Source organism: Bidens hawaiensis, unplaced genomic scaffold, assembly GCF_021521415.1.
Source record: "Bidens hawaiensis isolate Kalapana, Puna unplaced genomic scaffold, B.hawaiensis_p1.1 tig00031108_1, whole genome shotgun sequence".
NCBI classification, from domain to species: Eukaryota; Viridiplantae; Streptophyta; class Magnoliopsida; order Asterales; family Asteraceae; genus Bidens; species Bidens hawaiensis.
In genome coordinates this window covers 73,480-100,723 of record NW_027505202.1, presented here as the reverse complement: position 1 = coordinate 100,723, position 27,244 = coordinate 73,480, and the positions used below count along the sequence as shown (strand labels likewise).

At 37.0% G+C, this 27,244-nt stretch overlaps 1 protein-coding gene and 1 pseudogene across 1 annotated transcript; both read left to right on the top strand.

Annotated features, from left to right (window-relative positions):
- Positions 1–9,179: 9,179 nt before the first annotated feature.
- Positions 9,180–15,969, top strand: LOC143611417 (F-box protein At5g07610-like; annotated as a pseudogene).
- Positions 15,970–22,725: 6,756 nt separating this feature from the next.
- LOC143611421 (F-box protein At5g07610-like) lies at positions 22,726–24,458 on the top strand. Its single transcript, XM_077085622.1, has one exon. The coding sequence runs from the start codon at positions 23,044–23,046 to the stop codon at positions 24,265–24,267; it is 1,224 nt and encodes a 407-aa protein (XP_076941737.1). The 5' UTR covers positions 22,726–23,043; the 3' UTR covers positions 24,268–24,458.
- Positions 24,459–27,244: the final 2,786 nt, after the last annotated feature.

Here is a 27,244-nt window from a genome sequence, read left to right as displayed (position 1 = left end):
GAAATTAAATGTTTGTGTATACTAAAGGTCCCATGTTGAAGAAAGAGAAAAAACGAGTTTAATGAAGAAAGAATAAGCTCAAACAGGACTCGGATGAAGCCGGTATGCGCGTTTGAAGATAAACGAGTCAGAAAATGAAGAAACGAGCACCCAGAACCTGGCAACGCTGCGCGACCAGGTGAGGCATCCATGCCCACTCTATGAGACATCCCACATGTCCCAAAGTCTGCCAAGAATGTTCATGAATCAGCTACCCCATCTATTTTGTCTTCTAGTGGACCTTGTGGGCTTGTTTTAAACGATTTTATATTAGGAATGAGGTGTTTAAACATATATATATATATATATATAGGGCTAATACCCTATGAACGATTTTAACATAAGATTTTCAGCCACAACACCTGCTCTAGAGGAGAAACCAAGGAGGACAAGCTTACGGTTATATCTTTTATCCTTCGGTTGTCGGTTTTGACTATTTTAGCGTTTGTGAGTTCGTTTTTGGTTTTTAATCATTCAAACATTTCGTAATCAGATTTATATGAACATTTTTATCATTTATATCTATTTTATCTACTGTTCATTGATTATGATTGGCTAAACCTCTTTGTTCTACCTAGGTTAGATGATTATTGTTCGGTTTTGATGAGTTGATTGGATTGTTTGATCAATATGACATGAATTGCTATTGAAAGTTTGGTTTAATGATAAATTAGGTTGTGCTTAGTGGCTATGATTTTATTGGTTTTGTCTCATAACCCCGTGCTTTGATTAATTGAATTGGTTTTGATTGATAGTTGTATGTTCAATTATTTACTTTGTGTTTAGAGTTTGATTGCGGTAGGATCAACCGTAGGGTTTTGTTGAGATTGTTAATTGATATAATTCAGCGGGTAAGCACCTTCTTAGAGACCGAGAGGTGATAGAAAGTAAACTCATCTCATAGCTTTTACTTGTTAGAATTAGGATCGCGCGAGAGCGGGTTCGGTTCTTGTCGGGTTTGGGTTTGTGAGCGATTAGTTGATCCAGTTTAAGTTAAACTAAATGGTTCCTCTATCCTTGGTTGCGTAGTATTCGTTTCCATTAGGGTCGTGTGTTGGTGAGACCGAGAGGAGAGTCGACATTAGAACACTTTAGCAATTCATTTCCCGGTTTGTTCTTAAAAGCAACTAAGTGTAAGTTAGGGTTTGTTAGTGAGACCGAGAGGTGATCTAGCTTTCTTGAGTGAAACTTGGTTGTGTCATCCTTAGATACCGGTGTCGTGAGATTATTCAATCCATTAGCTTGTTAGACCTTCAATATGATTCTTAACTAGGTATACGTCTTTTCCATTGTTAATTTCATTCGTAAAGTTTCGTTAAGTCTTGTTAAGTTAAGTCTTCTAATTTAGTTAAAGTAAGTTAGGTTAAGTAGTTTAATAATTAAAAATCATTTTAAAAATATTATTTTTAGGAAGGTCTTTTCTAGGGTTAGTAATCATAGACGTTTTCACGTGTCCTTATGTTCGATACTCGGACTTCCTTAGGTCTATACTACTTTTGATCGGTACACATGCCAGTTGTGTGTGGATTCGTTAGGAGTTTCGTTTTATAAATTTAAAGCTTAGTTGTGAGTTCCATAGAAAGAGCATCATTAGACACACATCACAAACCGACTTTGCATGACCTTGGCGAACTCTCCACACAGCTTATCACATGTCGATCCAAAGATGATGTCATCAACATACACTTGGACAAGAATCTGTTCATCGTTTACCTTCTTGATAAACAGTGTTTGATCAATAACACCTCTATATAGTCATTCTTCAATAGATGTTATGCTAAAGTGGCATACTAAGCACGAGGTGCTTGATGGAGGCCATATAGAGCTTTATTTGGACGGTAAACATAATTGGGATGTTCAGGATCTTAAAACCTAGTGGTTTCTTGACATAAATCTATTCTTTCACCTTTCCATACAAGAAGGCAATCGTCACATCCATGTGATACACTTTGAAGTTCATGTATGAAGCATAGGCCATAAAGAGACGAATTGCCTCGAGCCTAGAAACAGGAGCATAGACTTCATCATAATCAAGACCTTCATGCTGAGAGAAGCCTTGTATTACCAGTTGTGCCTTGTTTCGTATTATCATCCCTTATCATCCTTTTTGTTTATGAATACCCACCTTGTATCAATCAGTTTCTTCTTCTACTGCTTCTTAACAATCCTCCACACATTGAGCTTCTTGAATTGTAATAGCTTGTCTTGCATCGTCTCAACCCAGGAGTTTTCCTTCATAGCTACCTTGTAGTCCTTCTATTCACCCTGTTAAATAAGACAAGCAAAAAGACATATGTTAATGGTACCAGACTTACTCCTTGTTTGGATGTCAGCTGAGGGAGAACCAATAATGTTTTCCATTGGGTGAGTCCGATGAATGGGTAGATGGGGAATGTCATCAACCCGAGAGTGACTGGTTTTGCTTGAAGATCAACTATCACACTCTCAACACGATGGATTATGCGAGGAGCATTGATTAGAACAACAATGGCTATATGAACAATGCCAAGTTGACAAACCACATGTTCTTGTGCAATGGGACCATCCCAGAGATTCTCATAAAATGGAACAACAACTCCGTTAACCCTATGGTTAATTTGATCCAATATAACGAATTGGATCAGTTTGATTTTAGGGTTTATGTAATCAATTGTTAAAGAACTGTTGTTGTATATCCATTTTTGAAACGGATCTTTAATCACTTGGCATTTTAGCTTAGCTGGTTAATATAAGTGTGTTGTGGGGCGGAGGTCGCGGGTTCGACCCCCTGCACCCGTATTTTATTTTGGGAAAATTGTTATTATCATCCTTTTTAATTTAATTTATAACCATATTAATAATACTAATGATTGATTAAAACCATTTTAGTAGAAACCGACTTTTTAACACTTGTTAAACTCATATTTACTTTCGTGTATATACATATAAGCATATGTGTATATATATAAAAATATATTAACTTAAAAATCTAATATTTATATATAAAACTCAAGTAAACTATATATATATATACTTATAAATATAAAATTAAAAGTAATATTTTCCAAGATATGTTTTCATGAATCAAGATAATTATTTTATATATATATATATATATATATATATATATATATATATTATCATATTTATTTAATATTGTTTATCTAGTTGTTGTAATAAAGCTTGTTTTTCGTTACTCTCGTTTTTCTTAGGCTTTTACGTTCGTGTGTGATCTTCCCCGCCTTCTCATTATCTCGATCACCTTTGTTCGTCTTTAAGGTGAGTACCACATTCCCCCAGTTTACTTGTTTTTCCACGTTTTGGGGACATATGCGTAAATATACTTTTCATATATACTTATACACAAAACTGCAACTATTGTCTTATGTGTTAACAACTTATCATTTACTTGTTTATGTGCTTATATGATTTCGCATTCGGAGAGGTCCAACATAATCTTAGTCTAGTATGATCATACGCCAGTCGTTATAGCTTTGTTCTTCTCGACATCTCAGTTATACTTGCTCATTTGGTTAATTTGTTATTCTCATATGACTTGTTGCAAATACTTATTTTCTATATGAACATGTAAACTGGTGTGTCACTCATCACTCAACCTTGTGTTGAAAAAACTTCTTTATTTTCAACGCATATGCATGTTATCGTTTTATGTGAAGTACAAGTTTACTTAAGGATTTATGCTAGAGAAAATTAATTGAGACAATATTAAATAATATTTAATAACTGTTTGATGTCTTATTTGTTTTTTGGAATATTGTAATGAATATTTGTTTTATTTGAAATTATTAAATAGATATTGAAACTTATATTGTGCATGATGGTAACCTTGAGAGCTGTGACAGTCAGTTCGCGCCCCGGCATTTCCGCCATAGGTAGAGGTGTGACATGTGACCTCCTCAAGATTTCTCTAAGGCAAAAGGAAATGAATAGAATCATTAATTGTATAAACGATTCGTATCAAATTTGATTCCAACTGAATCGAATTCAAAGCCATTCGAATCGAGTTCCAGACTTGATTCGATTGGTTTGAAACTCAATTCGATTCATTTCAAACTCAATTCGATTGGTAGGCACTTGGACAAAATCAAACTTTAAAAGACTTAAAAGGATTCGAATGGTTTATAATTCAAATCTAATTGGATGTTTATAATATAAATCCACTCTAACTTATTTTGAATCGAATCGAATTTCTTGATTCGATTAGATTCAATCTAAACTAAATTAGATTCATTTTAAACTCGATTCGATTCGTTTTATACTCGATTCTAATGGTTCACACTTTAAGTATTTTCATCAATTTTATCCGACTCGAATTCTTTTCAACCAAACTCGATTCGAATCCTTTATCCTCGGCAGTTTTCGAATACTTATTCAAAATTGTTTTTTTATTTTAATCTTATATTTTCAATTTCAATTTTAGTTTTAATTTTTTTTCAAATTATGATATTAAGTTATATTTTGGTTTATTTTTATTTACTTAATCTCTTTTTCTTCTTTAATTGTTAGTATGTTTTTATATATATTTATATGTCTTAACTCAATAATCAATTCTAATGTTTTTCATGTTTTAATGTAGCAACACAACATGTATTGCCCACTAGATCTTCCAAGGAAGAAAAGGCACAAGGTCTTCACCTCCATGATCAAGGGACTTCGGGAATGTCCTTTAATGTTTGCTATCTCCGCTAACTCGGAGATACGTAGTAGTTGGGTAGAGGAGTTTTTGTTGAACGCCAAGACGGTGAAGAAGGGAAACTCAATCACAACTGAAGTGGCAAAACAAAAGTTGACAATCACGGATGATGTCATTAGAAGAACCTTGGTTATTAAAGATGCCCCAAATCATTCTTCTGAAAAGTTGGAGAAGAAGGACTTGGAGAAATTTGTGAAGGACATTGGATATGATGTAGATTGGGGTACGTGTGAGAAGAGGCATCTACTTGCCTACTGGAAATTTCTGTTCCATGTAGTTGCACACTATCTGTCTAAGCAAAAAAGGCGGATTTGACAAGCTGAAGATTGAATGGGTCGGGGTGATGGCTTGTCTGACATACAAAGTGAGGTATACTTCTCAAGGTTGTTTGTCAAGTGCATGCAATCAAATGTGCTCTCAAAGAACACCTGGAGAATGTACCTCGCTTTGTCCAACTGAGTTTGGATGACTTGTTGAAAAACATTCCAAGACCAGTCTATCTAGAAGAGGTTGACGATGAAGGAAATGTTTTTTAACCAGCTGAGCCTCATCATGTGAAGGTGGTTAAACAAACGGTTTTCAAAGCCATGTTGGAGCCCACTGGAAAAAGTGATTATAAGTACCGAGGACAAGCACCTGGTACAAAGTTCGGTCTGTTTGCTGAGATCGAGCCCGATAGTGAAGAGACGGGGGAAGAAGAAGGAGATAGTGGGGATGATGGTGATGATGACGGTCAAAGCGGTGATGTTGTGGCGGATAGTGAGTCCACGGATACTAAAACGGATGTTGAGGGTGAGCACAGAACCAAGAAACGTCATGACAAGAAGAAGATGAAGGTTGTCGGCAAGCCTTCTACTTCTACTGGCGAGTCATTCAAAGAAGCTATTGAAGTAGAAAAGGAGCTTGAGCACCCTCTTAAACTTTTGAAGAAGGTAAAAGACTCTAAGAAGTCTACACATTCCAAGATGCCAACGTCTATTAAGGTTATCTTTTCTTTGATTTCCACTTTAATGGCACAATCACCACCGACTACACAAACTGGCCCTCACCAAGCCTCACCGACCACCCTAGACCGCATAATAGAAAAACTTAAGGAAAAACAAGTTAAAGTGCACACACCCAAGACCAAAACAAAAATCAAATCCACCTCCTCTAGAACACCTATAGATTCACACCTCTTGAGACCTCACCTTCGAGACTAAATCAACCATTGCCATCTATCTTAAAGAACCTACCCATTTCCACTACCCAAACCGAGATCGAGCCTACACATCAAACACTTTCACCACCTAGGACCTCTTCACCTTTTAGCTCACCCACCTACCAATTCATTCCCCCCATCAAAGGTACATCTTTCTAGACCTCCACCTTCACCTAATCAATTCACACACAAACTACTTCACAAACCATACCAACCACAAGCCAACCCATTAGCCTACCCTTAACCATAACCACACCTTCACCTAACCATACAATCACTATGCCAACCCAAACTACCATTTAACCAACCTTTTACATTACACCTCCCTCAACCACCAAAAGCCCTATCATATCTTTCGTTCCCTTGTCAAGTTGAAAATCGAAGAGATCTCTAGTGTTTCGGAATCATATCCTCGATAGGATTCAAGCACCGGAAGAATTAAACGAGAAGAGGGTGAAACGGGAACACGTGTTCATCAAATTTGTTAAAGATCAACAGGCAATGAATGAGAGAGTTGTGAAAGAAAGAGACGAGTTGGCGGCTCGATTTGCTTAACTAGAGCAGGACAAGGAGGTTGATCCAGAGCCAATGGCTATGGATTGAGGACCTACAAAGGCAGGTGGATAATCAACAACAGTTGGCTAGCCAAGAGTCACTGATGAACGCTGAACATCATGTCAATATTATCAGACTTCAATCAAGGGTTTCGTATCTTGAACTGATCTTCCTTCCTCCTCTAACTTTGCTTAAAATCTTAGGAGGGAGCTAGAGTCAAGTGTGGACCGTGCTTTGATTGAATGCGAGGTTCTTGGTTCACGGTTTATTTTGTTGGAGGGTGATTCCACTTCTTTAAGGAATGTGGGTATCCTGATTGGCGAGAATGTGGAGCTTAAATCGATGATTGAGCGGTTAGGAAGAGATTGAAGAGTAAAAGAGTATCAGCAATGATCAAGATCTAATCAAGGAGGGTCTTGTGAATCGTTATCTCGTTGCAACTGAAGTTATGAGAATGACTGATAATGATATTGAGGACTTGAGGAAACGTCTGATGGAGACGTTTAGAGGATGGATACAGGATAGAGAACAAGGCACAGAGCAAAGCAACAAGAAACGATCTGCTCTTGCTAACCTTGTTGCTGACGCCAGAAGGGTCGGAGTGTAAAGCAATCTATATGGGATTGTGTTTGGATCTTTGAGGAAGGGTACAAGTGGTAGCCGTGTTGGTGATGTTGGTAATGAACCAATTACAGTTGTTGGAACCATAGTGAGCAAAGCTGTTGTCAGTACTACTACTGCTAGTACCAGTCACGTCAGTGCCATGACATCTACACATGTAGTAGTTACTTTGGTTGCACAAGTGATTCTTCCTGCTATTGGTGAGAATGTAGTTCAAGGCGAAGATGGTGATGACGATGATGGCGACGAGTATGATGATGATGAATCTGATGATGAGGTTGAGGGTGATGATGATCCTCATGATAGTTATGATGAGCCACGTGATGATAGCGGTGATGGTGACGATGATGATGGTGGTGATGGCGCTACTAGTGGAAATAAGGCGAGTCAACAACCTAAGTCTCACCAAGGGCTACGTCTGAAGATCCTGCCAGAAAAGCTAGAGATGCGGATGCTGCTCTGGTAGCTGAGATCTCCATTGTTTTTAATGTTGATGATATTGCAGGCATCGACTCTATCGTTCTAGAAGCCGCAGAACAAGAAGAAGATAATGGGATCAACTACTCTCCGAACCCGGACACTCCGGTTTGTGATAAGACCGTGGTGGCTCTCCTGGTCAGATTAGACTATCGTTGCTGCTGTTGAATCTCCTCAAGCTCTGAGACGATGAAAGAACAAGTCCAACTCAATCAGCAACCGAGCAAGCATTCGAGACCGCAATTATCTCTACCTGGATGACTCCCTGATCATCTAATACAAATGGCACCCAAGCAGTGAAACATGGGCCATTTGACGAGCCAACGACGATCTTACCTATATGCATTTGACTAATATGCATACTCTGTCCGAACTTGACATGAATTATTTCATAACATCGTGGGGAACTATGTGACAGAGAAGGAGCTCAAGGGATGGCTTAACCGATTTCTGAGCAAGCAGTGGAAAAAGGAATACTCTGACTTCAAGCTCAACAAGGGTAAGGCCTTCCATCACTCAATGGAGATTGATCCAGTCACATGAAACATGAAAGAAAAAGAAGATGTGGCGATACAAGACTCACAAGGAAGAGCAATCTATCATGGTGAACCATTCTTGCCCAACTTGTTCGAGTGCTTCATCTGTTGGGAGTTTGACAACATCACTAGAGAAGTGGTCATCCACTGTGAAGACATGCACCACCTTCGCTTCTTTGATGAACATGAGCTTGCAGCGCTCTAAAGTTGTACAACTCCCCATTTGGTACAATTGAAGACGTCCGACGCGACAAGACCGATGGAATAATTGAAAAGTTCAACAAGTTCGTACACTATCTTGTTGACAATCAACTATTCAACTGCGAGGACGACTTTGACTACTAGACCGACGGAATACAAAAGATAACTGATTAAATACTAAAGACTAAAGGGAGATTGTAAGGCCCCGTTTTATTTATTAGTCTTTTGCATTTACTTGATCTATTCACTATGTATACTAGTTAGCTTGCTGGTTATATTTATTGTATGTTTGGCCCAAGGCATTGTAATGCTAAGCCCATTGGGCCATGAATAATGAAAGAGTGCATGATATGCACTCACCTATACAAGGTGAGGCATACTCATGTACAAAATAACCTTTTGCAAAAACTAAAATCTTATCCTCTCACCTGCTCTCCTCTCCCTCTCAAACTTTCTACTTTCGGGTGATAACCCAACACCACAAGATCCGAGATCTTGGTTAACCACTAGTGATTTCCGCTAGCTAGTGGTCCAGATCAATCCAAGAGCACTAGTTGTTTGTTCTTTGATCCGTGCTTAGGATCTACAAGGCTTCAAGATATAGTTAAAATAACGTACTGCTAAAAAGTTAAAGCTCCTAAAAAATATTACGTCGTTTATTTAAGCTCCTAAATAAAGTAATTGCTACTTTGTATCCTGTAATCCATTTAAAGGGGATTGTTACGGGTTTTGATAACTCATAACGTGTATGAATTTTTTTATTTTTTTTAATGGTTAACATTACATCTATACGTAATTGGATTGTTTAACTTACAAGCAATAAAACAATTTTATCATTAAAGTTATAAACATAATAACTTTTTGTGTAGAGGCGGACTTCCTCTTCTTCGGCCCAGTTGGGAAACCCTAGCTGCACATCTTCTCTATTTTACTCCAAAAAATGGTGAATCCCAGATCCAAATCCAGATCCAAAACCAAGAAAATGAAGCAGGAGGATTCTGATCATCAATCGGGAGCATTGGTTGGTTCCAACGAATGACCTTTTAACCGAAATCCTTATCCGCCTCCGGGTTACCTCCATCCTTCGTTTCAAATCCGTATCTAAACACTGGCGATCGCTTTTGAGTCATACACATTTCACCCACGGGTATGATAAACAGTTAAAATCCCCAGGTCTTTTTGCTCGTCATATGTATGTTCCTTTTGATGTCGAAAACCGAAGCACTCCCACTCCTTCTCTTCGTGGTATCGATGATCCTTATGGTATTTTAGTTCTGCAATCTTGTAACGGATTATTCCTTTGCTGTGCTCATCCTGGTGGGAACGGGGGTGACCCTTAATATTATGTGTTTAATCCCACCACCAAGCAAGTTGCAATCATCCCATCGGTCATCGGAGGTAAGAGAGCTCGTAAAACCATCTATTTCATGGGTCTAGCGTTTCATCAAACTGATTGTGCTCACTACAAACTTGTTTGTGTTTTCGTGCTTTAAGACATCGTGGGGAGTTGTTTCAGATTCAAGTCTACTCATCTCTTACAAGGAAATGGATGATTTCTATTGAATTTTTTCATCCGCTTAAACCGCTATTTGGCTACCTCCATGAGGGGGTTTATTGGAATGGAGCTGTTCATTGGGCTCCGGATCATACAACCAATCTAATCAATTACTTGTACTTCAAAATAGACGATGAAATGTTGGGATGCTTGCCCTTGCCGGATGGCTTGATTTCTTCCCAAATAGATTAAGTGTGTTTTGGGGAATCTAGAGGTCATCTGCATTTAACAGTATACACGAATAGCGGAGAAAATAGTTTGCACATGAATGTGTATGAGTTGTTGAGTGATCGTTCTATGAAATCGGTTATTCTTTCTATGTTATTGATGTGGTTAGAGGCGAAGAAGAACAAAATACTTTCATGGTGCTGAGAATTGGCCAAAAGATTATAACATACAATGTTCATGACAATACTTTTAAACAGACATATACTCTCCCAAGAATCTTCTATAACCGTATACAATATTGTCGTCCCTTTGGCGACTCCTCTAATCTATATTTCTCAAGTTTTCATCGTTACACAGAAACCTTAACCTCTTTCTAAAAGGCAGTCAGGTTTGTTTATATTTTTCGTGTTTTAACATTGTTAGTTTATAAATTATGCAATTTATGTGTTCTTTATTACTTATAATGGGACGGAGGGAGTATTAATTTGCTTTTCTGTGTACATCTAATCGCATAACCTATTTCAAAACCCACACCATTAAAAGAATAATTTATATCAAATTCTCTGGCTTGTATTTTGTTTTGTTCTTTAATTCAGATTCACTGGACTGATTATTATAGATTCTTGTTTTTTTGCTACATTGAAGTGCATGTGGAGCTGCCTGCTTAATACAGATTCCAAAACATAACAGATGAAAACGTGCAAACAAGTAGCCGCTGATCGTTTGTAAAGCTGGAGTTATGTTCTACTGAAGATCAAACGGCTGATGTTTTAACAAAGGCACTGGGCACGGATAAGTTCGTGTATTTCAAAACCAAGTTGGGAGTGAAGTGTGACTTATGGTTTATAAAAATAACTCAAACTCAACGGTTCTCTATTTTGCATGGCGTTGCTCGTGCTAATTTTATTTTAATTTCAAGTTTGAATAAACAACCCGTCCCCGTTATGTGCAAGTGACTAGGGAAGCTATGTTATTTTTTTAACTTTAGTTCTTTTCATTTAGTTTCTGTATGCAACAATCATTCTATAAAATATAATTTCTATTTCCTTAATCGTTATTTGTTCTTTATTTTGATCCTTGTTTCCTTTCTGCAGTATTCTTCTTTAGTTGTAACTGCCACCTGTTGCCTGTGTCGTGTTTAACTGTTTGATTTTGAATATTAAATATCACACAACCTGTTTCAAAACACATCCAAACACTCCTTGTTTTCTTGCTGCATTGAATTGTGAAGCAACTTTCCTTATCAACAACATCACATATATATGCATACGCTTGCATCAGGCATTTGAACTTACCAAGATCAGCTGGATGCAATATTCTTGTTTAATTGCTCCTTTCACTTACCTTATATTTCAACAATCTATCATACTATTAAGATTTTATCTCACGCGATGTTGAAAGAAAGCATATATATGTCTAACTATCCCTTTATTAAGCCCTTTCTTGTGTGAATTAGAAATTCTGAGTGATAAAAGGATGATAGATATTGTTACTTTTGCATGTTTTCTTTTGGTTTGGATCTATTTTGTTACACCCTAAATTTAGTAGCCAATTTTTTGATATAATTCGGCGCGGAAAATACGGTCCCAAAAAATTCTCTTTTCTTTCCAATAACAAGAAACTAAAATCTATCAACCGAACACCACATATACTATTTACAACAACTGGTCTTTTACTAAAGACAATAAATACGTTTAAAACTTATTTATAATACTTTATCAAAAAGGAAACTTGAACTTTAGATGTGTATTGGTATCCAAGTCCGAGCACTTGATCTTCGACTTCCCGAAATTTTTGGGCTGAGGCATTTAAACATACCAGTTAGTGTTTAACATATAAATCATATAAATAAAAACTTACTAAACGTGAGTTTGCAATTTGCCAAATTTCTGAACTCAACCTATGACCGGCATAGAAGCCAACACAGAAGTCGATCGGTGTAGGCTATGCCCGTCAGCGTAGCCTACGCCCATACTAGTGTAGCTTACGCCCAAACATACAAGTTTGGCCTGTTTTGATGCTTTAGTTCACTATGGCAAATACATTAATGCATACCTTGATTTCGAGTCATAAATGAGATGATTACAAGATGTTTAACTCTACAAGATTAGTGTCTTCAAATGCATACACTTAAAGTTCAGTCCTTCTTAATTAATTGCAAACGGTTCAAGATAGTAGTCATTTCTATACTATTGATCCGTTCAAAAATCCAAATTAAACATACGTTTAACTTAATATTCAACATAACCCACAATTAACGGGTCAAAACCCACAATTAAGCATCATAATATTCAACATAACACACTAACTAAACTAGCGTGACTATATGTCCACCATCTTGACCCATTGTGATTTGGACAGTCATGTATACACTTTTGACCATTTACGACATTATTAAACATATTGCTGAAATCGGTATTTACTTAATAAAATATCCATAAAACCGCATCAAATGATTTTGGAAAATTCTGCATAAATTACATAAAATACTTTATGATGTTAACCAATTTTTTACCGAAATTATGTCTAAACAAAACAGTATAAGCCCCGAAACAACATCTGCAAACATGCTGACATGTTGCTGAAAATCAGTATTTTATTAATAAAATATTCATAAAACCACGTCAAACGATCTCTGAAAAATCTTATAAAAATTACATAAAATCCAATATGGTGTAAATCAACTTCTTTCCAAAATCGTGTAAAAATAAAATGATTAAGACCCCGAAACGATATCTGCAAGTAGGCTGACCTGCTTAGAACAACAACTGAAATTTGGTGTTACAAATTTGTTTTGACCTCTTAATTAAAACCATTTGACTTGAGACCTTTTGTAGGACTAGAAAAATGTGTCGGTAATGTTGAAACTAAGTTTCGTGTGAAAATAAACCCATTTAACACCCGAAAAAACCGAAACTATGCACCGTGGACAGCAACATATCCTTAAACCAAAACTAATTGCAAACTTTATTAATATTTGTCACAACTACACTTATTTAGTTCTACTTATAGTAAATAAGTAAGTAAATAGTAAAAGAGATTTACTACTCATCTTAGCTCGTTGGATAAGACATACTTAGACTCTCCTCTCGGTTCATCAATTCCCAAGCCTCATATCAGGTAACTAATTTGCAAGTCAACAAACCACATTAAAATTGTATTATGTAAGATCATTTAAAGTTCAGTCCTCACTCCTCATATGAAATGCCAACACATCTCACATGATCATACATTCATACATTTACATATCTCTACATAAGTTAATGTCACATTTTCCATTTAAATCTCATAATTTATTATTTGTGGCATTTTATCGAACACCTTCCGGGCTTAAAACTTGTTTATCAAGATTGTCAACTTACATGTCCGATTGATTACCAAAAAACTATGTTAACAAGTATCGATCTATCAAAAATGTTAAGAACCTACTAACACATAACCATCTAGAAATCAAGTAGGCTCATACAAGCCATGAAATCGGCGTTTAAGTTATTGTCGTAACATCATCCTCATCAACATTGTGAACACCATCATTATCATAGAAATTTTCACACCATAATATATGCTATGATTTCAATTTATTCAAAAAAGAGGTAACGACGCAACTTGCTTCACGTTTGCTTTATGTTTTGATGTAATCATTAATTTTTTAATAGATAAAGTGATGTCAAATGAAATTGATTCTCTTATTTTACTTTTTGCATTGAACTTACCTCACTAAGAAAAATATATAGTATTGAAAATCTATCTATTCTAATAAAATACTACCTATTTATGTCATTTGTCAATCTCATAGCCATCCTCACATGTTTTCACTTATTTCAATATATAGTCCTTATTTTTCAAGTCATTTCAATATATGAATTCAAGTTTGTTTTTTATTATATGTAAATCATAATCGATTCATTCATTAACATTAAACATCAATGGTGAAATAAGAAAATATTAAAATTGACGTTGCAGGTTTGTTAAAATAAAATTTTAAAGTCATATGTTATTGCAAATTAAAGCATATAAAAGGTGTATCATTGTCGAAGAATTTGGATTTGTATGGTAAACTACAAATTGTTTTTTAAACCGGGATCGAGTAACAATGCCTAATTTTTTATATACGTTTGGTTTCAAATTTGGATTTAAAAATTTCTCGTATGCATTTAAACTCAGGAAAATGTGTATTTTCTTAATTTTCTCCAAATGTTTTGTATAAATATTGCAAACATGGAGAATACCTATTATATATATCTTGGTGTTTAACATTAAATTATTGAAGTTGAATATTATAATTATAATCTATATGTATGCCGATTTACTATATGAAGCATATGTCATTTCTTTATTTGACTTTTTTGCTTAGTATAAAGGGTTTTAGCAATAAGAAAATCAATATTTAGTTTTCAATATTTTCTTATATAACTCATACCAAAATGCTTCAGAAGCATATATTTTCACATTAATATAAAAAAATAGTAATCCGGTTAAAAGTCATTTACCATGCTTCCAATAAATCTGAAATCTTTGCTCTTTTTTTCTTTAATATATATATATAATATATATATATATATATATATATATATATATCGATTATTTAAATATTCCAGCAAATCCCATAATATTAACTAATAACACGGGATTAGTATTCAAATTTAAACATTCATTGTAAAATACTTTCAACTATTATAAATAAGAATCACTACATTCACTTATGGAACTTTAAATCTTTTAATATTAAGCTAACTCAGAATAATCACTTTTATTTGAATATGGCTTTAAGGTTAATATGTCTTTGTCATTTATAATTAATATGAAATGAAAAAATCATTTTGTTATATTTTAATTTTCGGTTTTATATTTTGCTTAATTATATAATTGTTAATTGTAAATATAAAATCAAATAAAAATTTGTCATACACAGAATATTAATGACACCAAATTTATCATGATCATAAATTTCAAATTATAAAGATTATAAGGATGACTATATCATTAAAGTTTAGGTAATCTGGTTATCTGGTTTTTTGGATAATCATGATTTTGGGATAAACATGAGTAGATAATCTCAATGACATTATATTAATTGATTAAAATGTACTTTTATGTGTATGAATATTTTTTTTGTTAGTTTCATTTATCTAGGGTTAGTATGTATATAATATGAATAATCTTATTGTCACACGGACAACTGTACGTGGCTATATCAAGAGTTATAAGCATACATATATGTTATCTTATCAAGAGTTATAAGCAGACATGGACTAAAGATTTTGATTTGTGATAATCAATGTATGCCAACCAATAGAATCACAATGTAGTGTACAAGGAAAGTTTTACTTATTTATAGCATATTTATGTAATCTTAGTTATGTAGTTTCTGTAATATTAATGTAAGTTGTAATTGTATAAAAATATGATCATTTTGTTAACAATATTTCACTTAATGATTAAAGTTTAAAATTTTTATCAATTAACTGTGTAATGCACGGGCCTCAAACTAAATGTTATAAGAAATCAAATAACAAACATTTAATAAGGACAATGTATTTAGGGGAATCTAGAGGTCATCTGCATTTAATAGTTTACAAAAATCTCGGAGAGAACATTTTACACCTGAATGTGTTTGAGATGTTGAGCGATCATTTAGGGTGGTTTGTCAAATATCCTGTAGAACTTGATGAACTTTGTGGGTGCTACCCCGGAGATGATCTCTCCCTCTGACGATTATTGTTTCAATTTCATTGATGTGGTTAGAGGCAAACAAGAAGAAGATACATTGATGTTGCTAAAAATTGAGAAAAAGATTGTAACATACAATGTTCATGACAAGGGTTTTAAACAGATATTTAGTCTCGGTCATGACTTCTTTAACACATGTTTTTATCGGTTTATAGAAACCATAACTTCTTTTAAAGAAAATTCAGATGTTTGAATGTGTTTTAAAATACTAATATACAAATATTGTAATTTCTATGCAGATGCTATTGAATGTTCCCATGCCTTAGCCCATTGTTTCAGATGAATCAACCTCTGAGAGCAACACAATACCACTCGGACTGGGAGCATCCATTAATTTTCTTTTGAAATAATATGAGAGAGTATATTAAGTATAATGATTGCTTAAAGAAGAGTAATTGAAATGGTTTAGGTTTTATGTATTTATTTAAAAGAAATTGTTTTTGTTTTTTTCTAATTTCAAAATGTCATATGACCATTGCACCACTGCTCAATCCAAGTACTACAATTCAATCCAAACTACTCGGCCAACTACTCGATTAAGCCGGGGTTATTTCGCTAGGTACTTGGCCTACTCGGTTGTTCCGAGTACCTGCCCTAGACCACCGTGATTGAGATATATATTTTATTAAAAACATAGTTATATTGATGTCATTCCATTTAGAGGTGAAAAAAAAAACCATACCCGGAACCGGACTCGAAGAAAATACCCAGACCGATTTTTTTTATACCCGGGTATTCTATACCCGAAACTGGAACCGCCCTACCAGTAGGGTATGGATTGGGTATGCATTTTGATGTCAATACCCGTACCCGGAACCGTACCCGATTTATATCCGTAAATACCCGGATCCGGTCGTACCCTATACCCATACCCGATTATACCCAATACCCGATACAAATTTTTAATACCCGAAATAATACATGAGTTTTTATAATATATTTTTGTGTTTACTTCACAACTTTTATGTTTAAGTTTTTGTAAAATGCATATTACTAAGTAAATAAAATTAAGTGGATTTATGGTTTTTGTAATATAGTTCAATTATTTTTATAAATTACAAAGCAAATTTAAATTTTAGACAAATTAAAAAATGTATAAAAAAAAATTACAAATTCAAAACCGGGTATTAATACCCAGTCGTACCCGGACACATACCCGGTTCCAATACCCAGTTATACCCGAACTCGATCATACCCTACCCGATCGTACCTACCCGCAGGTAGAGATGTTCAAAACGGTTTGGGACTAGGAACCGGAACCGGTTCCTAACCGGTTCCTATATTCAAAACCCCCTTTGAAACCGGTTCTAGGCTCGAACCGGTTAGGGAACCGAACCGGTTCTCCCACCCTCGGACCCCTAACCTATGGAACCGGTTCTTACCGGTTCCTAAACCGGTTCCTGCACTGTAACCGGTTCCAACCGGTTACAGTGTAAAAAAATTTTTTTTTTTTTCGTTTTTCGTTTGCGATTTGGATTCTAAACTACGATTCGTATTTGTATAGCATGAAAAATAAACAAAACAATTAACATAAAATTCATTTTATTTACTTTAAGAAGTTCAAAAAAAAAGGTTACATGTTTTAAAATCTTCAAAAACAAACTAACAAAACATTAAACTTATAAATATAAAGTTGTGACATATTATTTCTAGAAAAGCCTTCTTGTTCGTCGTAATTATTGAGCGGCGACTTCTTCCTCGGAATTACTTGTAGAAATGCCTTCTTGTTCGTCGTGCACTCGAACATCAAGTGGTGTTTCATCTTCGAGAGTGGTTAAGTGTTGAATACGATCGATTGAGTCCAAGTGATCCTTTAAGCAAATGCACATCTCCACCGGCTCCGAATTTAGTCTTGTTCTTCTCACCGATATTACCCTGCCACTAAGAGAAAAAGCGGATTCCGAAGCTACCGTAGAAGCTTGGACGGTTAGTAAATCACGGGTCATGGTGGCAAGAATCGGAAACTCGGTTTCCTTTACCTTCCACCAAGCCAAAACATCAAAAGTGCCATATTCCTCTTCGGATAAACCGGTAGAGTAATCATTTGCACTATACGTTCCTAGTTCGCTTGAAAGGGTGTTACACCATTGTTTTTTAGCCGTTATTTTGCGAACGGTGTTCATAAGGCTAATCATGGGATCTCGTACTCTAGTAGCACTTGAACTTGATGAAGACTCCCCCGGCATAGGCATGTGTATGTTTGACCCATATTTATTTAAATAAAAGTCATACATAAATTTAAAATTCAAGTTAAAATAATTTTTTGTCTCTGTTGAAAAGTTTGGGTCAATTTCATGCATATCTAAGGCTGAAAAAATTTCGTCTATCACACATTCAACCCCCGTAACATTTAACATTGGGCTTAAAGCGGCGGCGCAAGTAAAAACCGGTGGCAATTTAAGAAAGTATTTTTTTAATTTAAACTTCATTGGTAATATGATGTTTGAAAACATTGGACTTTTATTTTCAAATTCTTTAAGATTGTTAACCATTAAAAATAACTCCGAAAGAACCAAGGGACTTGTCAGATAATACGTTCCCGATAGTTTCGTAGTTGATGTTTTAAAAACTTCAAGAAAAGTCGATAAGTCATTGATAATTTCCCATTTCTCATTTGAAAAGGGGATTGCCAAATCATTCTCGGCAAGACTAGAATGAAACATTTGTAAAGTTTCTCTTTGTTCCAAAGCACTTTGAAACATTATGCAAGTAGAATTTCATCGATGAGGTACATCCCAATTAGCTCCCAAAGCTTTTCTTCCCGTATCTTTACAAAATTTTCTATAATCCATTTGTCTTTTTTTACTTTTCTTAAAACTTCATGTATCATTAGTCTAAAATCGTTTATAACCGATGTAACCTCATCCGAAGCAAGTCCATCTTGCATGATTAAATTAATGATATGTGCAACACACCTTGAGTGAAAAAATACACCATTGCAAATCGGCGTATATTTTAATTTTAATTTATCAACCGCCGATGTATTATTCGACGCGTTATCAAATGCCATTGAAAATATTTTATTTTCTAGTTTATAAGTTTTTATAACATAATCTAAAATTTCAAACAAATTATCTCCCGTATGTGGATACTCAAAGAGTTCGAAAGCAATGGTGCGTTTCATCATTTCCCATGATGACGGATCTACCCAATGAGCGGTGACACAAAGATAAGATTCGGGTAGACCATGTGGAGCCAACCAAACATCACTAGTTAAGTTTATTCCCGTATTTATATTTTCAAAATATGCAATTAGTACCTCTTTGGCCTTCTTCCACAATTTTAAACAATAATGTTTAAGAGTATGACGACTTACGTGAGTGTATTGTGGTTGAAGCGTATCTCGAATCATGGCGGTTAAGCGAGGGTTGTCGAAGTGGCTAAACGGCAAAGCTTCTTGAATCACAAACTTCGCCATACGATCTTGAACTCGATCAATTTAGTATGTAAATATTCCGCCTTCACTATCCATTTGCGTTTGTTGCGAATCGACGTTCTTTTTCAACGCCTTGCAATACGGTTTTTCGATGTGTTTCTTCAAATTTGAATTCGAAAGTGGGTTTAAATAAACCCCACAAAACTTGCACCGAGCCTTCAATGAATAGTCACTCAATTCAACCAAATCCCAATTGCACCAAATCTCTTGATTACGATTATGAGGTACAATACGAACGAAACTTGGTTCGGCAAATCTTTACCATCCGAAAAGAGGAAAAAACGGAGTCTTTGTCTAAAGAAATGCGTTGAGAAAGGGCAGATGTATAGAACTTTTCAACGAGATAGTGCTTATTCAACTCTCTCAAAATGGAATCTATTCCAAACATATATGCCATGGTTCCTTACTTCGACAGGGTACAGATATCTAAAGTTTTTATTTTTAGATACTTTTTCAGACCTATTGCCGATACTAAGTAGCAGCCAAAAATTTGTATCCATTTTTCATGATATTATGCATGGATCAGATATATCATGGTGAATTCTTCAGAAAAAATTATGTCTTCCAAAATGGAATCTGATAAGTGAGATTTCGAGTAAGTGTTTCCATAATCTTCTTCTGTCCGAAGAAATGATTCATTGAAATAATGAGTCACCATTGATATCGACACATCTGACAAATGTTCGGGAGTTCCTCTATGCAATCCTTTTCCTTCTTCTTGTTGCTGCATATCTCGTTTGTACACATCTTAGTAACTGGTTTATGGATGAGTGCTCTTGGAGTAGTCGGTCTGGCCTTGAACCTACGTGCCTATGACTTTGTTTCTCAAGAAATTCGCGCGGCGGAAGATCCTGAATTTGAGACTTTCTACACCAAAAATATTCTCTTAAACGAAGGTATTCGTGCTTGGATAGCGTTGGAACCTTGACCAACCGATGATTGTGAGGCGGCCATAACAACAAATATGAATATAGAAGAATAGAAAACAAGATATTAGAGAACTCAAAACGTTGTAATAGCGTTTTTTTGTATTTTTTTGCGTTCGGGTTTGCGTTTTGAGTGTTGTGATGAACCCATGACACCAAATACCTATTTATACTAGTAGTGGGGTGATTGGGGGAGCCAAAAAACGGCTATTTTTGACCCCAACGGTCAAAAAAAACGGCCCAAAAAAACGATTTCCAACGGCTATACTCGATCCAACGGCTAGAACCGGTTCCTAACCGGTAACCGGTTCCGGTTCCTACCCGCCCCCACTCAGAAATGCAAGAACCGGTCACGGATCATCGGGTTGAATCAGATAGGGTCCGGTTCCTACAAAAATCGGGTAGGAACCGGTTCGGGTCCGGTTCGGTTCCACCGGTTCCGGTTCCGGAACCGGTTTTTTTGATCATCTCTACCCGGAGGGGCGGCACGTGGGCCATTATTGTAGAATGAAAATAGTACCTATGAAGGATTGCATGATCGCACCTACTTGAAAAAATAACCTGATTAAAACAAAACAATTACCCATAAGCATTAAACCATGTCAATATTAAATACATGTGATGGAAGAAAATAGTACCTTAAAGTAGAAATTGCCCAAACTTGCATAATAACACATCCGTCACATTTTACCAAGATTACAAATATAAAAAACAGTATGGCCTATACTTAATTCAGCTGAACAATTACCCATATGCAGCATGATTAGAGATCCAATAACAACACATAGTCGACAATTTCACATAATCACAAATTCAAAAAACTACATCCAGTGGAATCGGTAGCAGAACTTCTCCTTTTAAACTGCATTCCATCATTACTTTTATGTTATCATCTACTTCTCCCATTATCGTGCCTGTGGTGACTATGTTCTGGGCGACGTCAACAGCAAGAAAACACGAATTATCTACAAATTGAACATCCTTTCTATTTATCAAATATTCTACACTGATTCATACATGTTCTTTTAAATCTATATATCTCAGCAACCTTCATTTAGTTTAAACTAGGTGTTTCCACCGTGCGTGGCGCGGGGAACTCGCAAAGGTAGATCCAAAACTCCATTTCTTAAAGAACAATAGTACATCATAAGGACCTGTGCACCTTCAGCCTAAGTATCAACAACAAAATACAATTTGCTAGCTAAGTTGTTACAATACACCAATTATAGTTGCCTGCTAGATTGATGCCAGCAATACTATAAACTCTTCTAATGCTTTGATTCTGTTTAAAAAGCTGGTATATGGACTTGCATTAAATTTTCCATTTTCACTTCTGTCATGGTTAACTATATAAGACCCACAAATAAATGTTTAATGAAATTAAGGTATATTGGTAGTAAACGATAAGCCCAAAATGAACAGAAATGAATCATGGTCATCCGATTTCACTATGTTCATTTAAAATTGTAAAGTCATTATCACACAGACTAATGACTCATAAAAAGAGCATAACAATACTCAAGTTGGAAGCTTGAAATTTAACCAGATGGGAATTTTCGTACCAAACCACAACAACAGTTGACTTCAATGTTATCTGCCGCCGCCCAAAATTACTAGACGCCTGCTCATCCAAATCAGCAGCATAGGCATACTATATGAACGGTGGCAGTGGCATTTCATCATAAACATATAATTCAACAATCTAAACCAAACTTTATGAACGGTGGCATTTCATCAAACACGTGGTGTACATACTAAATCTTGAAGCATTTTAATCAATTTGTTTAGGTTCAATACACAAGACTTATGAATTCAAGTAGTTTCTACATACTATCCAAGCAAATATGTTCTAAAAAGGTAAAAAGGGTAATTTAGCCATCCCATTCAAACTAAACAAAAAATTTGACCAAAATTAGTCTTGATACAAACAAAATTGACGAAAAATAGTCTTGTTACAAAATTGAAAGCACAGCCCAACCCAAATATGTTACTATTAAACGTTAGAAAAATAGTTCTGGCCTCCCAAACGCTAAAACAACAACACATCTGTCTTCTAGGCTAGCTCTCGAAATCACTCCAAAACTGGTGAATACAAGAGGCAGAATTAATAAAACTTCCATGGATGATTCCAGTCAACAATCCGGGGCTTTTGTTTGTTCTAACGATGACCTTTTAACCGAAATCCTTATCCACCTCCCTGTCACCTCCATCCTTCGTTTCAAAACCGTATCTAAACACTGGCAAGTACTTTTGAGTAAAAGACACTTCACCCGCCGGTATGATACTAAAACTGATCCGCTATTCTTTACAACTTAGATCATGTTTATAGTCTATGAAACGGTACTAACAAGGCGCAGAAAACCGTCATACCGCTAAATAACAGCCTTTGACTTTTTTTCATGTTTGACTTTTGTTTTTTACCTTGTGACCATATATTATCATATCTAATACAGATTGCATTCTAGTACCTAAGTCTAGATTACATTCTAGTACCTATAATATAGATTGCAATCTTGATAATATATCAGATCAATACTAGATGTCTTGTAGAAAGATGTTCAAAAAGAGTCCAAATGATACAATATAGACGCTTACAAAAATGATGTGAGTTTGATGATAAAATAAATTGTTTATATTATAGTTTATTTTAACTTTGAATAAATCTGCAACAAGTAAAAGAACATCCTTGTGATTCTTATCAAATCTAAGTCAAACTTATTTAGGTGAATATATATATATATATTTATTAGAAATATTGACTGATTCAAGTCAATAGCAATAAAGTGGTTGGCCAAAGCTTCTATGACAATCTTGTTTTCATATGCTTCCGTGACAATCTTTCCCCTATGAAAACAGTCTTTAAATATACATATTCTTCAACACACTCCAAATCACTTCAAAAAAAATGGTGAACACCAGAGCCAAAATCCGAAAAATCGAAAACACCCGTAAAACCTGCTTCTCGCAAGTTTCCATTGAGGATCCCGACCATCAATCGACTCGGTCAGGAGCATTAATTGGGTCCAATGATGACCTTTTAATCAAAATCCTACACCGGCTCCCTGTTACCTCCATCCTCCGGTTTAAGTCTGTATCCAAACACTGGTTATGGCTATTGAGTCACAAGCGTTTCACGCTCCTGCATGACAACATTTCAAAATCTCCTGGCCTTTTTGTTCGCAATATGTATATCCCGTTTGATGTTGAAAACCGAGACCCTCCTCCTTTTCATAGTCTTGATTTCTGCTTTGATCCTTGTGGTATCAGAATCTTGCAATCTTGTAATGGGTTGCTACTTTGTTGTAGCGATCGAGGAAACCAACGTACTCGTAGATATTATGTATTCAATCCCACCACCAAGCAATTTGCGCTCATCCCTTCGGTCCCGGGAGGTCGGAATGTTCGTAGAACTATTCGTTTCATGGGTCTAGCATATCATCAAACAAACTGTGTTCACTACAAAGTTGTTTGTATTCGTAACGCAGAGGTTAATGGGGAGTTGTTTCAGATTCAAATATACTCATCCGATACCGGGAAATGGAAGATTTGTAGTGAATCTTTCTCTGATAATTATTATACTTATTTTAGTTATGGAGTTTTTTGGAATGGAGCAATGCACTGGGCTCCCGCTTCTCGTAGTCACTTGTACTTTAAAATTGAGGATGAAAAGTTGCAAATGTTGCCATTGCCGGTTCAGGTGGAGTCTTCTGGGGGCTATTACAACGGAGCAATACCAATGTACTTTGGGGAATCTAGAGGTCATTTGCATTTAGTAGACAAAGTTAGTCGTGAAAACCGTTTACATCTGAATGTGTATGAGATGTTCAATGATCATTCGGGGTGGTTTGTTAAGTTTCAAGTACAGCTTGATGAGCTTCCAAGTGCCTTCCCGGAGATTATGCATAGCTACTTGCCACCAACGAGTCCCTATTATTATCAATTCGATGTCTTTGATGTGGTTAGAGGTGAAAAGGAAGAAGATACATTCATGGTTGTGAGAATCCCCGGGAAGTTGATAAGGTACAACGTTCATGACAAGAGTTTTAAACAGATATTCAATCTCATCAGCTACTTCTCTGAAGGATACACAAATGTTCATCGCTATACTGAAACCATAACTTATTTCTAAAAGATGATTCGCTTTGCTTGTACTTTTTTCGTATAATATTGCTAAGTTTGATAGCGGGTATTGAAAATATTAGTTGGTATTGAATAATTAAATAAACTTAGTTGTAACAAAAGAGATATTAAACGCATTGTTATACTTTTGTATTATGTTATTGAAATCCATCTAAAGAAGATATCAAATTCAAATGAATCATGACATGTTATGATCCTTAATGCAATCATATCAATCTCCTTTTGAAACAACATATAAGAAAGCTTACCATACAGGACAACTTTCTACCAATCATGATCTAAAATTCTAAATAGGTATAAATCCTGTACCTTAATGAAGAGGTAGGTCCCAGCAGAGCCCAGTTGGACCCGCAAGACTCACCTCAAAGAGGGACGTCTGCGCAGTTGAACCCGCAAGACTCACCTTCAACAGGGACGTCTGCGCAAAGGCTAAACTCGCAAGACTCACCTTGAAGAGACGTCTGCGCAGAAACCAACTGGATCCGCAGGACCCACCATGCTCAGAGACGTGACGTCCTTACGCGCAGTACGCAAGCTGATCCCGCAGGAAAAGCCTCCCAATGGTCGACGTACTCCGCCTGTTCCCCCAGCAACGAATACTAGCCATCAGGCTATGCTACCCGCGCAGCAAGGCTACACGCACAAGGCACTTAACTCTTAAATAATTCAGTAATGTCACCTGAAGAAGAAGTGAGCAAGCCGGGAACACTCCCGCACAAAGCCGGGAACACTCCCGCACAAATGAGCCAGTCCGTACGATACTGGAGAATCTTTTGTACTGTACCTGACGAGGTATGGACAAAAGATCTGACCAAAGATACGACAGCTCACTGACAACAGTATGACGAGCAGCACGCTCTTGTACTGTATGTCACTATCAGCCGCTGCCTACTCACCAACCTGTCGGAGGACGTGCATAGCCTGCAGTTGGTGGAACAGGAACAGTACACAGCAGGCCTGGTCACTATCAGCCGCTGCCTACCCACCAACCACAAGCATGGCACGTGTGTAGCCCACAGTTGGCAGAACAGGAATACTATTCAGCCGGCTGTACCTGCTTGGAAACCTACATTCGGCTATAAATACTCCAACACCTTGAAATGGTATGGACACATTACATTACCTTATCACATCTTATCTTTTCTAGCAATCTCTTAATATACACTTATATTCAAGAGCAATCTAGTCTGATTCTCACGCCGGAGGGTGGTCACAAGGAGGTACCCCCCCCCCCCTTCTAAGTGACGAGCTCACGGTGTCTGTTTTGCAGGTCACCAGAAGAACCATCTTTGCCAGACATAACCCCTCGTGGGAAACATCTATTTAACCCCCAGATTATCCGTAATCTGCCTAGGGTCACTTAGTGTTTCTTCATTGGCGCCATCCGTGCATAAAAGCTAGAACTAATTCATTCAGTTTTTTCAAACTTCTGGAAAGATGGTTAAGGTTACTCTGTTGCCAAAGCCAGCGGGTGACCAAGAAATCCCGGTAATCACAACCCCAGCTACTGGGAGGAACACCGGCGAGCACACAAATTTTACGAACACTACCCCGGTTACTCAAGCCGGGGCAAGTGCAGTAAATTTTACGAACACTACCCCGGTTACCCGAGCCGGGGCAAGTGCAGTAAACAATACTTCATTGGGATTCACCAATACCCAGTTAGAGAGACAACAGACGAGGCTCCCCCGAACACTCGATCAAGTTAAAGCGTGGGCCGAAGCACGTCAGAAGGAATTCCAAGCTGAGTTGGATGAACGCTTGCGTTCACTCCAACAGGCTGACGAATTCGGAATCACTCAACAGCTCAACATGAGCAATGAGTGCGAGTACTTGGACGATGATTCGGAGGAATCCGACACCGACGCAAACCCTCGCCATAGGGCGAAAGGGAAGCGTAAGGAAACGGACTTCCAACCGAGAAGGATTTTTGGAGAGACCTTCAAACCAAAAAACGTGGGTGGAAACCCATGTGACTTCTCTAAAACCTTCAGACCAACCGCTGCAAATGCGGGAACCTCCAAGTTTGCAAGGGACATTGCGGAAGCAATCGCCCCAAGAAGTGCCAAACAGATGTCCAACATCGGCACTTATGATGGTATATCCGACCCAGACGATCATTTGAACAGATTCATAGCGGGGGCAACCGTCAGCAACTGGACGGAACCCACGTGGTGTTATATGTTCCAGATGACGCTGGTTGGAGCAGCCAGAGCGTGATTCGACCGTCTACCGGTCCACCACATCTACGATTGGGCAGACTTCCAACAGAAGTTCAGCCAACACTTCAGCCAACAAAGAAAGTATACCGAAGAGCAATGGACAATCCTCAATTGCATTCGAGAGGAAGATGAATCTTTGCTAGACTTCATCACTCGCTTCAACTCAAAGAAGCTAAGTCTGGGTAGTATTAGCGAAGATCTTGTTCGCGCTGCTTTCATCCAGGGCACAAAAGACCCAGAGCTCATCCGCACCTTAACGGGTAAAGATGGCATGCCATCCACATGGGATGCCATCATGACAGCAGCTAAACGCTTCGCGGAAACGGAAAAGCAACTGGGTAGAGATCTTCCCCAGAGCACAAACCTCTACACCCAGAAAACAAGAGAAAACAATGTCCTTACCGCCCGACTAAACAAAAGGAGGAAGCTAGGCATTTGGCAGTCAAGGGTAAACTTTGACACCTCATCCGGCTCGCACCCTCGGTTAGGCGGAAAGGGTAACATGTATTCGTCAAACCGGAACTCCAGATGGACGCCACTCACCAAAAGCGTCACCGAGATATTCGACACCGAGAGACTCCCATGGCCAAAGGCTCCAATAATCCGAGAGCGTCACAACGCTGATCAGAGCAAATTCTGTGACTTCCACAGGACAAGAGGCCACAACACCGAGGAATGCGTAGACTTGAAGGACATCGTCGAAGCATTTGTCAGAGATGGGACGCTCACGCTCCTCGTGGCGTA